The 12,178-nt window shown below is 38.2% G+C and overlaps 5 protein-coding genes across 7 annotated transcripts; 3 read left to right on the top strand and 2 right to left on the bottom strand.

The window, feature by feature from the left end:
• The first annotated feature begins 20 nt into the window (after nt 1-20).
• LOC118736113 (protein phosphatase 1 regulatory subunit 21-like) lies at nt 21-4,364 on the top strand. Its single transcript, XM_036466216.1, has 6 exons — nt 21-372; nt 438-785; nt 844-1,023; nt 3,141-3,502; nt 3,638-3,884; nt 3,944-4,364. The coding sequence occupies exons 1-6, from the start codon at nt 289-291 to the stop codon at nt 4,031-4,033; spliced, it is 1,311 nt and encodes a 436-aa protein (XP_036322109.1). The 5' UTR covers nt 21-288; the 3' UTR covers nt 4,034-4,364.
• Nucleotides 4,365-5,106: 742 nt separating this feature from the next.
• LOC118736106 (iron-sulfur cluster assembly 2 homolog, mitochondrial-like) lies at nt 5,107-5,910 on the bottom strand. Its single transcript, XM_036466210.1, has 2 exons — nt 5,716-5,910; nt 5,107-5,659 (listed from the first exon to the last, which is right to left on the bottom strand). The coding sequence occupies exons 1-2, from the start codon at nt 5,757-5,759 to the stop codon at nt 5,215-5,217; spliced, it is 489 nt and encodes a 162-aa protein (XP_036322103.1). The 5' UTR covers nt 5,760-5,910; the 3' UTR covers nt 5,107-5,214.
• A 57-nt stretch (nt 5,911-5,967) lies between these two features.
• Nucleotides 5,968-7,227, top strand: LOC118736079 (probable 18S rRNA (guanine-N(7))-methyltransferase). 3 transcript variants are annotated; one of them, XM_036466186.1, is made up of 5 exons: nt 5,968-6,152; nt 6,212-6,249; nt 6,307-6,869; nt 6,925-7,123; nt 7,191-7,227. In XM_036466186.1, the coding sequence occupies exons 1-4, from the start codon at nt 6,114-6,116 to the stop codon at nt 7,110-7,112; spliced, it is 828 nt and encodes a 275-aa protein (XP_036322079.1). In that variant the 5' UTR covers nt 5,968-6,113; the 3' UTR covers nt 7,113-7,123; nt 7,191-7,227. The 3 variants fall into 3 exon arrangements, with proteins under 3 accessions (XP_036322079.1, XP_036322089.1, XP_036322084.1); XM_036466196.1 differs by having other exon boundaries at nt 6,925-7,116; nt 7,191-7,219; XM_036466191.1 differs by lacking the exon at nt 7,191-7,227 and having other exon boundaries at nt 6,925-7,183.
• On the bottom strand, nt 7,170-8,183 carry LOC118736098 (dnaJ homolog subfamily C member 30, mitochondrial-like). The gene is made up of 2 exons (XM_036466204.1): nt 7,795-8,183; nt 7,170-7,740 (listed from the first exon to the last, which is right to left on the bottom strand). The coding sequence occupies exons 1-2, from the start codon at nt 8,090-8,092 to the stop codon at nt 7,301-7,303; spliced, it is 738 nt and encodes a 245-aa protein (XP_036322097.1). The 5' UTR covers nt 8,093-8,183; the 3' UTR covers nt 7,170-7,300.
• A 383-nt stretch (nt 8,184-8,566) lies between these two features.
• On the top strand, nt 8,567-12,116 carry LOC118736072 (protein unc-45 homolog B-like). Its single transcript, XM_036466181.1, has 3 exons — nt 8,567-8,880; nt 9,075-9,536; nt 9,595-12,116. Exons 1-3 carry the CDS (start codon nt 8,746-8,748, stop codon nt 12,001-12,003), a joined length of 3,006 nt encoding a protein of 1,001 aa, XP_036322074.1. The 5' UTR covers nt 8,567-8,745; the 3' UTR covers nt 12,004-12,116.
• The last annotated feature ends 62 nt before the right edge of the window (nt 12,117-12,178 follow it).

Genomic DNA, 12,178 nt, shown 5'->3' with positions numbered 1-12,178 from the left:
TAAAAAAAAAAATAAGGCATAAAAACTAGCGAATAAAATGTGAAATATGTTCGTATTCTCTGTCGGAGATTGTTAAGTATATAATTATTTATAAATTTAATCCTACGACAACCTCGTGAAATGGAATTTCACCTGAAATAAAGGACAAAGCAAGTTTCAAAAATAAAATTGATAGAAATTCCTGGAAATTCCGAAGATTTAGATATACTAATGGAAATAATTTAAATATAAATACATACATGAAAAATAATGAGAAGAAAGTGAATTGCTATCACTGGGAGATTAACAATGTTCAGCGGAATGGAAGACAGATTAGAATTGACGGCAACACCAGAAGCCAAATATCAAAAGTTGGCTAGCGAATACTCAAAAGTACGCCCCTTGAACATTTTGCAGGATGATCAACACAATACAATAACATTATTATTTCTTTGAAGCTACGAGCGCGTGCTAGTGTACTCAGAAAAGCGGTTTTAGATGAACAGTCAAAGGGAGACGGCTTACGGGAACAATTGCGGCATAGTGAAACGTCACTTCGACGGGCGGAGCAAGAAGTGGACTCTTTGGGTTTTCGAAACAGGCAGTTAGAACATAGAGTAGCAGTTTTGCAAGATGAAATCGCAACGCATGAGGGGCGCAATAAACGCGATAAAGCTAGTAAGGGCGAACCATTGCAGTCAGCAGAAGGAAGAGTTACTGGAGCTGTTGGAGACTTGGCACAGGATGCTCTGATTTTCGAAGAACTTCAAAAGAAAATAATGGAAAACGCAGAACTAACCACAATGGTTTGGGATAATGAATTTTTATTGTACATAAGCTTTAAAGTCCCCTTTTTAATTTAAGATTGATGACAAAGAGCGAGATCTGCAAATTCATACCGAACGCATTGCCAGTTTGGAACAAATGCTAGATAAGCGTGTTGCTGAATTCACAGAGACAGAAAAACGATTACGTCGTGAAATGGAAACGCTAGAAAAAAGAAATTCGGAACTTGAAGCTAAGTTGGTCGATGCAGTTAGTATGGTAAGCTTGTATGTAGCCTAAATTAAAAGCTTAAAACTACGTTCATAATTGTAGAGTAGGTAAAGCAAATGCAAACATAATAGACAAGAAGAATTTCCTGTCCGACAGTGCTCCCAGTCTCAGCAATGCCCTTCTTGATTAGTAAGGCGGCATACCTTAAAGCGAAATCGGATGTTCCAGTAGGGCTACTATTAGGATAGTACATTTCATTGAGCGCGTTTTATAAACCCAAAAATTAAATATGCTTTGTTAACAATTTAGTCAACATGTGAGAATGTTAGTTTGCTATCAAAGATGATCCCTAAGGGCCAGTTTTTCAGTGCCAGTTTAAACTTAAATTAAGAAAACTGAGTTTAATTTGAACAGCTGGCTGACATTTGATTGGCTGATCTTAGTTTAAACCAGCCAGATCGGGCTTTTAAGCCTCCAACCTGCACTATTCTTTTATCGCATCTAAGTCACGTTGAAAGTTTTGATAGTCCGTATTGTCTTTTAAAAGTTTAAAAAGTTTTACACTATCAGCAAAATCTACGCACCGTAACCACTTGAACCGTGGATGAGTCATTTAAGAAGAGCTAGAGTAGCAAGAGGACCAACATTAGCCTCTTGCAGTAAGCCCGAAGTTGCATTTATAATTAGAGTCCGACCGATTAATTGGCCGATGCCGGTGCTAGTATTGGCCAAAAGAATCGGCGTCGGCCGTTTTTGACCCCGATTCTTGAATAAGGTAATGTTATTTAGTTTTTTTATTATGTTATTCTTTTGTTATTATACAAGTTTATGAAAGGATTTGTTCTTGAAATTAATTTGTATTCAGAATTTAATCGGGCGGTTCTTTCATTTCAAGAACAAATGCTTTTATAATTTTTATAATAAAAGAAAAACATAATCAAATAATTAATGGTGTTTTCTTTTCTACCAAAAAATTTTGCATTTTGGTAAAACAAGGGCATTCGGTGAGAAAAATGTGTGTTCGTTTCTTAAAATGTCACACTCTTGTAAAGCAAAATAGGCACATTTTCTGCTTAAAACGATAATATTATGAAATGCGTTAGCTGGACAAGGACTAGAGGGCAAAAACATGCCCTTTGAGAGGGTTGAGTGTAACAGCAAAGACATTGTGCACCGTGCTAAGGCAACCGTTTTTGGTAGAAACGAAATCACCATTAATAACATTAACTTGTTCAAGAATCAGCCAAAAATGGCCGAAACCGATTCTTTTGGCCGATACTAGCCTCGGCATCGGCCGATTAATCGGTCGGACTCTATTTATAATATGGCCCGTAAATTTTTCGCAGAATCTTTCTCTGCTGGTAAAATAAGAAGAGAAAGGCCTCCTCTGCGTTGGAAAGACCAGGTGCAGAAGGACTTGGTTTCACTTGGCATTTTCAATAGGCGTAAGTTGGCACTGAAGTAAACGACTGGCGTGCTGTTTTGGGCCCACCAAAATCGGTTATAGCGCCAATAAAGTAAAATAAGAAGAGGAAGAAGATTCTTACCACCAACTTCCCATTAGACAGAAAGTTTCTAGAGGATTTAAGTAGTGAGCTAGTGATGCCGAATTTACCAAGATTATAAAACAAAATATTAAGATTAACTTTATCGAAAGCTTAATGACCTCAAGTTGAGCATGTTTTTCCATTGCTGAAATGATGCCCCTTGTTCACTATCTCTAAGTTAGCAACTGTCCGACTACTCTCCCATACAAAGTATGTTCGACAATTTTTTTTTTGTATGGGAGAAATACCGTCAGGAAAAAAATTGTCAAACAGCATTGCCATTTTTTTAGCAACTTCAAACCTGAAATTTGTTATGCTAAAATTGAATGGGCTTAAAAGTGCATACCTAGTATTAAAAATCTAAAAAAATCTAAAAAATCTAATTTGAAAGTTGTAAATTAGTACGGAAATTTAATGAATTTTGTTGTACTATGAACTATATTTTTAAATAAAAAACATCAATAAGCAATTAGAATAAAAAACGTTGCATGCATTGCGAAAAATTTTCTGTGCAAATACTTTTGTCCGGCACTGTATGTGAAAAGCAGCTTTAGCCCACTTTTACGAGATTACTTTAATAATTTGAATACCTATAATTTCGTTTTCTTTTGCTTGTAGCTGGGCAGTGAGGATGCCCTTAGCGTTTCGGGTAGTGATCACACCCCTTTACATGTTGCTACCCCACATCATCATCATCCCTCCGCACTGTCTACAGCCAACGCACATGCTGTCGCAACAGCCGATGAACGTATTTCTTGTCTAGAAAAAGAAATGGTTCACTGGCGTACACAATACGAAATGGCGAAATTAAAACAAACAGTTATTATGATTGACGGAAATGGAATCGAATTAAAAGATAATGCATCAACAACCGTGTCAGCCGCTGCTATGGATGCTGCTGTAGCGGAGTATAAGAACTGCAGCTGTAGCAGTACAGCAGCTGGTTTAGTGGTGAAGCCCATTTCAGTGGACGACAAAAGGTATTTGAAAAAAAAAATGCCAGGTAGTATTTTATAATAACTTCTATATAGTAAAACTCTTTCGAATCATAAATTTTTATTTGATATTAAAAAAATTCCTGGGTATTGAACTTGTTTTTATGTTCATTCTTACAGCGTACGGGAGTCGATTAAAGAACCAATAGTGCCGCCTACGAAAGAACTACTTATTTATAACACATTTAGCCAAAAATTCGAAGATCTCCTGAAAGCAAAGTATTTGGCTGAATCTCGTATTTCCTCGTATGAAATAGAAGTAGAACATTTCCAAATCTGTTTGGAAAATGCAACACATGAGTTAAAAGCAAAAGATGAACAAATGGGAAGCATAAATCAGGCATTACAAATGTTAGAGGAAGACTTGGTAAGAACCTTCATGCATAACTCGCACTACTAAAAATAATCATAACTTAATTTTATTAGGCAACGACACGTGTTAATTACGAAGAGCAGATAAGTGTTCTCACGGAACAGGTGATCAATTTAAGTGAGCAGTTAGCTGCTTGTAAATAATATATATGCATGTATTAACCTGTATGTATATACAAGATACGCCTGTGACAGAATGCAAACACAAACAGGCTAGTAAACGCCTTTCATGGCAAACAATAATTGTAAATTCCTCCAAAGATGAATGTCGTGTTTGTTGTGAATGCAAATATTTATGAGAACATCGTTTTGATTAGCTTAGCAAACCGAAATTGTTGAATATTTAGAGAACTTATAATTAAGATTACTATCGAACCTTTACGCAGCGGCAGATGATGAAAGATGAAGAACACGAACAGTTATACCACATGTCATATTTCAGCTTAATGCATTTTGTGTAAGAAATTTATAAATTGAAAAAAAAATCATCTAAAAATAGATATTTTCTAAATGTGTAACTTTATAACGATTTATAAAAACTAATAAACACGAAAATAGTTTATAACTTAGTTTTTGTTTTCTACAATAAATTTAATTTTTCAAAAAAGGTATTTTTGGAAAGTTGAATCCACTCAAGATTCCATATGTAATAGCGTGGCCCAAAATCCGCTTCTTAAGAATTTGGATTGGTAATAGCAAAAATATGGTTCATTATGCTCTAAAAAAAAGGTCTATTTGTAAACTTTTATTTTTTGAGCATATTGAACTTTGATGAACTTGGGCGAGCCTTAGGATATTGACCAAAAAAACCAAATTTCACAAATTTTATTGTTGAACGGAAGCAACAATAAATTCTGTGTTCACATGGAATAGTAGCTTATGTCGAAAGCCTGGCTTTAGTATAATGCGGCATTCGCAGCATACGACTGGGAATAGTTCCGATACTAGCAAGTCAATATTCTTATTAAGTTTCATCAAAAAATTCCTTGTCGTTTAAAGGATAAAGGAAATGCCGCATTATACTAAAACCAGTTTCTCGACATAGGCTACTATTTCATACGATTCACAAAATTAAACCAATAAATATTACAAAGGTGAAAAAGATAAGGTACAATAACACTATAGTATGTTACTTTGGTTGTTGAAAATATGGCTCCGCCTTTTTTACTTGCGATATAACACTAGCACCTTACCTGTTATTTTTTGTTTAAACAGTATTTCCCTGATAATGCTGATATACTAACTTTTATTCCGTTTACAAAGTTACTACATAAAAGTGCTGCAATACAGAATAAACAACGACAATTGAAATTTAGTTCTTATTTCTAATCCAATTTTATTGAAAATGAAGAACCACATGAGCAACCTTGCTCCGCTTGCGGATTTGCTAGCATCCGAAATCCAGAGCGTATTAATTCCGTATGGTAGTCGACCGTGGCACCAGTACAGTATTCCAATGATACACTGTCTATAACAACTTTTGCATTTTCCTCGCCGAAAACTATGTCATCACTGTTCAATTTACTGTCTAAGTCAAATTTGTACTGAAATCCTGAACAGCCGCCGCCTTCCACGGTGATGCGTAGAAAAGAACGCCCATTGCCAGATATTTCCAGCAGGCGCTTCTTACATGAATCGCTAATAACTAATTTTGTCCCCCCTGGACTGGGTTTCGGGTCTTCTAATGTAGCGGTTTCAGTTATATCAGCATTCTTAGTGGAAAAGGTTTCCAGGTATATTGAATTACAGCGCGATGCCGCACATATTTGTCTGTAAAGATAACTATTTTATATAAGAAAACTCATGTAGACATACATAGAATGTACCTGTAGCATTTGGGACTGAAAAGATTTCTCAGAGCAAATGCCATTTATAATATTATGCACTACCAAAAGAATTATCGTTTAAATATTTCGCAATTTATATATGTGTTTATTTATGTTTATAATCAATCCACAGTTTTTTCTGAAGGAAAATCTCCACTATAGGGATCAAAACAAAACTTGCATAATGGCGTTGAACATACCTCTTACAAACAGCTGTTTTAAGAAGGAATCAAAACAAAAAGGGAAAAGAGAAAATAAAATAAAACGGGGTATTGAAAAGATTTCTTTGTCCTCCATTTGAATCCCACGTGGACGTGAAAACAAAATAAACTTAGCTCAATATAGAAATTTATCTCATTTACTACAAAACTCCTCATATTTTACGGAAATTAGTGAATATGGCAAGAAGACCAGAGCACTCAGCTCCACCTGAAATTGTAAAAGTGTTCAATATTTCTTTTAGCCCATAATAATTTACTTTATTTATTGTTTTCAGTTCTACAACAGCGATGAGGCTAAAAAATACTCAACCAAGTGGGTACATATATGCGTGTTTAGTTCCTTTTTGTAAATATGATGCTTTATTTACAGCACTCGAATTATTGAAATTCAAATTGAGATGGCTGAACGAGCCTATGAATTGCTTACACTGGATGAAGATGAACAGTGTTTTATATTAGACATTGGTTGCGGCTCAGGGTTATCGGGCAGCGTTCTTGATGACAATGATCATATTTGGGTTGGTGTAGATATCTCGAAAGCGATGTTGGATATAGCTTGCGAACGGGAGGTAGCAGGCGATCTCCTGTTAGCGGATATGGGAGAGGGTATGCCGTTCAGGCCGGGTACTTTCGATGGAGCAATATCAATTTCTGCCCTGCAATGGTTGTGCAATGCTGACAAAAGCTCACACAATCCGCATAAAAGACTTTATAAATTCTTTTCTACGTTATTCTCCTGCTTGACACGTACAGCGCGCGCTGTATTTCAGTTTTATCCCGAAAACGCGGATCAAATTGAAATGGTCACATCTCAAGCCATGAAAGCAGGTTTTTATGGTGGTTTAGTGGTTGATTACCCCAATTCCACCAAAGCAAAAAAGTATTTTCTAGTTTTAATGACCGGCGGAACCGGGCCGATGCCAAAAGCGCTAGGTTAGTCTTCTCTTTAAAACGTAGTCTAAATATTAATTACTACATTTTATTTTAGGAACGGAAGAAGAAGAAAAACGAATAAGTTATATCAAAAAACGTGATATGTGCCGAGAAGCCCGAGGCAAGCCAATGAAAAAATCGCGTGAATGGATTTTGGCTAAAAAGGAACGCAGGCGACGACAAGGTCGTGACACACGCCCTGACACAAAATATACGGGCCGCAAACGAAGTGGAAAATTTTAGCGAAGTAAATGGTAACAATTTGTTTTATGTATTAAATCAAAATATACTAACCATAAATTTATGTTACAATTCTTCTAGGATATGTAGAATTAAAAATAAAAACGCCTACAGCTTGAATATATGTATGTAGTTAAAAATAGAATATCTATACACATTGCCTCTAAATATTTCCTGATATTTTATCACAACTATGTTTCTGGGCTTGCAGAGTTGGCGTTCATTATTGACTTCTCACCCTCAATGTCAGTTTTCATTTTTTCTGCAGCTCGAATAGCGCGCTCCTTTGGTGTGTCTAGTGACGATTCATTGTAAAATACGGCGTACATGGCCACTGCAAGAAATACGAATCCGAAAAGCACCATTTCGTTTTGTAAAGCTAATACATGGTCGCGCTTCTGAGCTTTCTTGCGATCAAATTTCTGTTTGGCATCTTGCCGTCTTTGAAAGGATTTACCGTAATGAGCGCGAGACCACTCATCAAAATCATAAATGGGCGTGCGTCCCATTTCATCGGAAACTTTTGATTTCTTAAATCTAGATTTGTAAAACTTTGTTTCCGGATCGTCTTCTTCTTCCGGTTCGTGCTCCGTTGGTTGAGCATATGTTGATCCCGCTGTGTGTATAATGCCTACAATATTAAGTATAGCATATAGAACTGGATAAAATATTAACTAAGGTATACCTTTGTCATATAGCCTCCTTAAGCGATAGTTGCCTAGTACTTCATATGCTTGGGTGATTTCTCGAAATTTTTTCGCAGAATTTTCACAACCTTTATTTTTATCCGGATGATATTGCATCGAGAGTTTGTAGTATGCTGACTTTATCTCGCTCTGGGTTGAGCTCTGTACTATTCCAAGAGCTTGATAATAGTTGGCGCTTTTCAGCGATGAGCTGGTAGAGAGATACTGAGCGTTACTGTAGCTGTAGTGCGTCGACAAAATGCTACGCAATATGAACCGAGACTGCCTATTATACATCGCACGGGCCACCGATTTCGATATTTTGGATTTGTTTTTAACACGATTATATCATTTTGTTAGGAATTGGGAATTGTAGCAATTTGACAGCTTTGCGTCACATTTCGCATTCACAAAACAGCTGATGAAAGTAAAATTCCGGGGTTGAATGAAAACCCCGTCGAGAAATCATAAATCCATATACATACATATACCTCAAAAATTTCGTTGAAAAGTTTTAAGAATTAGGGCCAGTTTTTCAGTGCACGGTCGTAGTTTATACTCAGTTTAAACGCCCGATCTGGCTGGTTTAAACTAAGATCAGCCAATCAAATGTCAGCCAGCTGTTCAATTTTAACTCAGTTAACTTAATCTAAGTTTAAACTGGCCCTTAGTGTAATAAAGGGGATATTAAAAACAAAGTTCATAAGGGCTTACACCGGATTGGACTGTAGATTTATGAAAGAACGTATATACGTTCTTAGTTAATACCGAGTACTACCATGATGTAGAGTGCTGCAGTTTACCGAACTGCCTGTGAAGACCCCTTATGTAGGTACTTATACATATATTTTCCCACTGAACAATCACTTTTCCGTTGATCACTGAACGTACGGAAATGTCAAATAAATAAAAGATTGATCAAAATAAACGAAAATAAAAAGTCGAAAGAAATGTTCACAAGTTTTATAAATAGACCATCTATTGGTAGGCAAAAAAAGAGCGGTATAACGACTAAATTTCTTCGAGAGTATTTCAAAGTTTTCACGAAAATTCGGAAAAATTCACAATTCAACGCAATCCACACGGTAGGTGTTCGAGAAAGTTCGGCAGGTGTGAGAAGGCGCATTTCGGGCACTCTTAAACCTATAAATAAAAGTGCACAGCCATAAGCAGAAAAAGTTTTTAAGTGAACTATTCAGTAGAGACGTGACACAAAGTTAAAATATAAAATAAAATAAGAAATTATTAATTTTTGCATTGTGAATTTCAATTTTAATAGAAATCATTAGGTAAATTCCATAAAATGACAAATAATACAAATAAACCCCTTGAAAGCGAAGAGGAAGCCCTGACCTACAAAAACGAAGGCAATGCGGCTTTCAAAGCTGAAAAGTGGGAGGAGGCTGTGAAAAGTTATACGAAAGCCATCACAGCTGGTGAGAAACACAAGGAATTGCCCGTTTTCTACAAAAATCGCGCTGCTGCTTACCTTAAACTTGACAAATACAAGGAAGCTTTAGCCGATTGCACGGAATCCTTGCGTATTTCACCAAAGGACCCCAAAGCACTGTTTCGTCGAGCACAGGCTTACGAGGCCCTACAAAAATATGAAGAGGCATACAAAGATGCCACCGATTTGTTTAAAGAGGACCCTAATAACAAATCAGTACAACCCATGCTTAAACGTCTACATCAGATTGTACAGGAACGGGTTACCCAAAACGCAAAGACATCAACGAAGGTAAACTTTTGCCTCCTCACATAATTTTATGAAAATAATATGTAATTGCCAATTTTAGGTCAATCAAATGATGGAGCTTACTTTTGATGTCGGAGCTCCAGTGGATAAGCGGCGTTCAGGAGCTAATAATCTATTAGTGCTTGCGAAGGAAGAAGTTGGGGCGGATATGCTCTTCAAAGCCGGATGCATTACAAAAATAGCATCTATAACCAAAATAGAAAACGATCCAGAAATTTATTGCAATTTGATACGGGTAGTTGGTGAGTTATGCAGTGCCTCCGTGGAGCGAACTAAGTCAGTTTTGCGAGAATTGGGTGTACCATGGTTCCTCCATGTGTTGGATCATAAGCACGAAGAACGGGTTACGGCTGCCCAGTATTGTTTGCAAACTATAATAAACTGTTTGTCGGGAATGGAAAACAAGCCCGAAAGTAAACCAAAAAAAGAACTATGCCAGCAGAATCAAAAGGAAATCGACACACTTTTAACTTGTCTTGTTTACACAATAACAGATCGGACAATATCAGGTTCGGCACGTGATGCCATTATCGAGTTATTAACGCGCAATGTTCATTATACGGCACTTGAGTGGGCAGAAAGATTGGTAGAAATACGTGGGTTACATCGTTTGTTGGAGGTGTGTTCTGAATTGGAGGAATATAAATACGAAAGTGCAATGGAAATAACACCCTCCTCGCGCACCATAGCATCAGTGTGCATGGCGCGAATCTACGAGAACATGTATTACGATGAAGCCAAAAAGCGGTATGCCGATCAGATCGATGAGTACATAAAGGATAAACTTTTGGATCCTGACATGGAATCTAAAGTTCGCGTAACAGTGGCCATAACTTCTTTGTTAGCCGGACCCTTAGATGTAGGTAATCAGATTGTGGCTCGGGAAGGAATTTTGCAAATGATATTGGCAATGGCCACCACCGAAGATGAGTTGCAGCAACGCGTCGCTTGTGAATGCATAGTAGCTGCTGCGTCTAAAAAGGACAAAGCTAAGGCATTGTGCGCTCAGGGTGTTGACATACTGAAAAACCTTTACAAATGCAAGAATGATAATATACGCGTTCGTGCTTTGGTCGGACTTTGCAAGCTTGGAAGCTACGGTGGACAGGATGCTACAATCCGACCATTTGCTGATGGAGCCACTAGCAAATTGGCCGAGGCATGTCGTCGCTTCCTGATCAAACCCGGTAAGGACCGGGATATACGTCGATGGGCAGCGGATGGTCTGGCCTATCTTACCCTGGATGCTGAGGTTAAAGAAAAACTGATCGAGGATAAGCCTGCGATCCACGCACTCATAGATTTGGCTCGTTCCGGCGACCAGTCGTGTCTCTATGGTGTGGTAACGACATTTGTAAACCTCGTCAATGCATACGAAAAACAAGAGATGTTGCCGGAAATGGTAGAGCTGGCGAAGTTCGCCAAGCATCATATACCGGAGGAGCACGAGTTAGACGACGTCGATTTCGTTAATAAACGTATTACAGTTCTTGCCAATGAAGGCATCACAAGTGCACTCTGTGCACTCGCTAAAACTGAGAGTCACAACTCACAGGAGCTGATAGCGCGTGTACTAAATGCCGTATGCAGTTTACAGGAGTTGCGCGGCAAAGTAGTGCAAGACGGTGGTGTTAAAGCGTTGCTGCGGATGGCTTTGGATGGGACCGAAAAGGGCAAACGGCATGCGTCACAGGCTTTAGCGCGCATCGGTATTACGATCAATCCTGAAGTAGCTTTTGCCGGACAACGAAGCTTGGACGTTATACGACCTTTGTTAAATTTGCTGGCGCAAGATTGTACTGCATTGGAGAATTTCGAAGCGCTTATGGCCCTTACCAACTTAGCGGCGATGAATGAGAGCGTGCGTCAACGTATCGTCAAGGAGCAAGGTGTTTCGAAAATTGAGGTTTACCTAATGGAAGATCACTTGTACTTGATACGTGCGGCAGCGCAATGCCTCTGCAATCTGGTGATGTCCGATGATGTGGTCAAGATGTTCGAGAAGCCCAACGATCGCGTAAAGTTCTTAGCATTGTTGTGTGAAGATGAGGATGAAGACACTGCAAAGGCTTGTGCCGGGGCGCTGGCTATTTTAACGTCAATTTCAAAAGTATGTTGCACCAAAATACTTGAAATCGGTACGTGGTTGCAAGTTCTCCACACCCTCATCGCCAATCCAAGCCCGGATGTGCAGCATCGTGGCGTTGTCGTAATATTGAATATGATTAATGCTGGTGAGGACATCGCGAAAAAGCTCTTTGAAACCGATATTATGGAACTACTTAGTGGCCTCTCACAGCTACCAGATGATACGCGTGCCAAAGCGCGTGAAATTGCACAGCAGTGTTTGATAGCGGCGGAACGCTACAAACTTATTGAGAAATCGGACGATCTTGTGGCACCGGATGTTTTCGAAGAGGCGGCACGTATTGAGGAGATCACTGATTAATATGCATATGATTGCCAACAAATTAGAAGTAAGATCAAGGTTGTCATAAGTGCCAAAAATGCACTAGTAATTCTTTGCACGTGTACGTATGTATATAAGAATGTTTTCGTCCATGCATATGTGCATATTGTAGAGGCCCCCTGTGCCTTATGTTTCATTTCTGCTATTACCATTT

Source organism: Rhagoletis pomonella, unplaced genomic scaffold, assembly GCF_013731165.1.
Source record: "Rhagoletis pomonella isolate Grant_MI unplaced genomic scaffold, Rhpom_1.0 Rhpom_scaffold_00001, whole genome shotgun sequence".
Classification (NCBI taxonomy): domain Eukaryota; kingdom Metazoa; phylum Arthropoda; class Insecta; order Diptera; family Tephritidae; genus Rhagoletis; species Rhagoletis pomonella.
This window is presented reverse-complemented; position numbering and strand designations above follow the sequence as displayed.

What these genes read in the sequence shown, in the direction of transcription:
- LOC118736098 (XM_036466204.1), bottom strand. Translation starts at nt 8,092, where the DNA reads ATGTATAATAGGCAGTCTCGGTTCATATTGCGTAGCATTTTGTCGACG. An exon ending in AAGGAGGCTATATGACAAAG is followed by an intron (nt 7,741 to 7,794) that starts GTATACCTTAGT and finishes TTAATATTGTAG; the next exon opens with GCATTATACACACAGCGGGA.
- LOC118736106 (XM_036466210.1), bottom strand. Translation starts at nt 5,759, where the DNA reads ATGGCATTTGCTCTGAGAAATCTTTTCAGTCCCAAATGCTACAG. An exon ending in TTCAGTCCCAAATGCTACAG is followed by an intron (nt 5,660 to 5,715) that starts GTACATTCTATG and finishes TTATCTTTACAG; the next exon opens with ACAAATATGTGCGGCATCGC.
- LOC118736072 (XM_036466181.1), top strand. Translation starts at nt 8,746, where the DNA reads ATGTTCACAAGTTTTATAAATAGACCATCTATTGGTAGGCAAAAAAAG. An exon ending in AATTCAACGCAATCCACACG is followed by an intron (nt 8,881 to 9,074) that starts GTAGGTGTTCGA and finishes CAATTTTAATAG; the next exon opens with AAATCATTAGGTAAATTCCA. An exon ending in ACGCAAAGACATCAACGAAG is followed by an intron (nt 9,537 to 9,594) that starts GTAAACTTTTGC and finishes TGCCAATTTTAG; the next exon opens with GTCAATCAAATGATGGAGCT.
- LOC118736113 (XM_036466216.1), top strand. Translation starts at nt 289, where the DNA reads ATGTTCAGCGGAATGGAAGACAGATTAGAATTGACGGCAACACCAGAA. An exon ending in ACGCAGAACTAACCACAATG is followed by an intron (nt 786 to 843) that starts GTTTGGGATAAT and finishes TTTTAATTTAAG; the next exon opens with ATTGATGACAAAGAGCGAGA. An exon ending in TGGTCGATGCAGTTAGTATG is followed by an intron (nt 1,024 to 3,140) that starts GTAAGCTTGTAT and finishes TTTTGCTTGTAG; the next exon opens with CTGGGCAGTGAGGATGCCCT.
- LOC118736079 (XM_036466186.1), top strand. Translation starts at nt 6,114, where the DNA reads ATGGCAAGAAGACCAGAGCACTCAGCTCCACCTGAAATT. An exon ending in ACTCAGCTCCACCTGAAATT is followed by an intron (nt 6,153 to 6,211) that starts GTAAAAGTGTTC and finishes TATTGTTTTCAG; the next exon opens with TTCTACAACAGCGATGAGGC. An exon ending in GCTAAAAAATACTCAACCAA is followed by an intron (nt 6,250 to 6,306) that starts GTGGGTACATAT and finishes CTTTATTTACAG; the next exon opens with CACTCGAATTATTGAAATTC.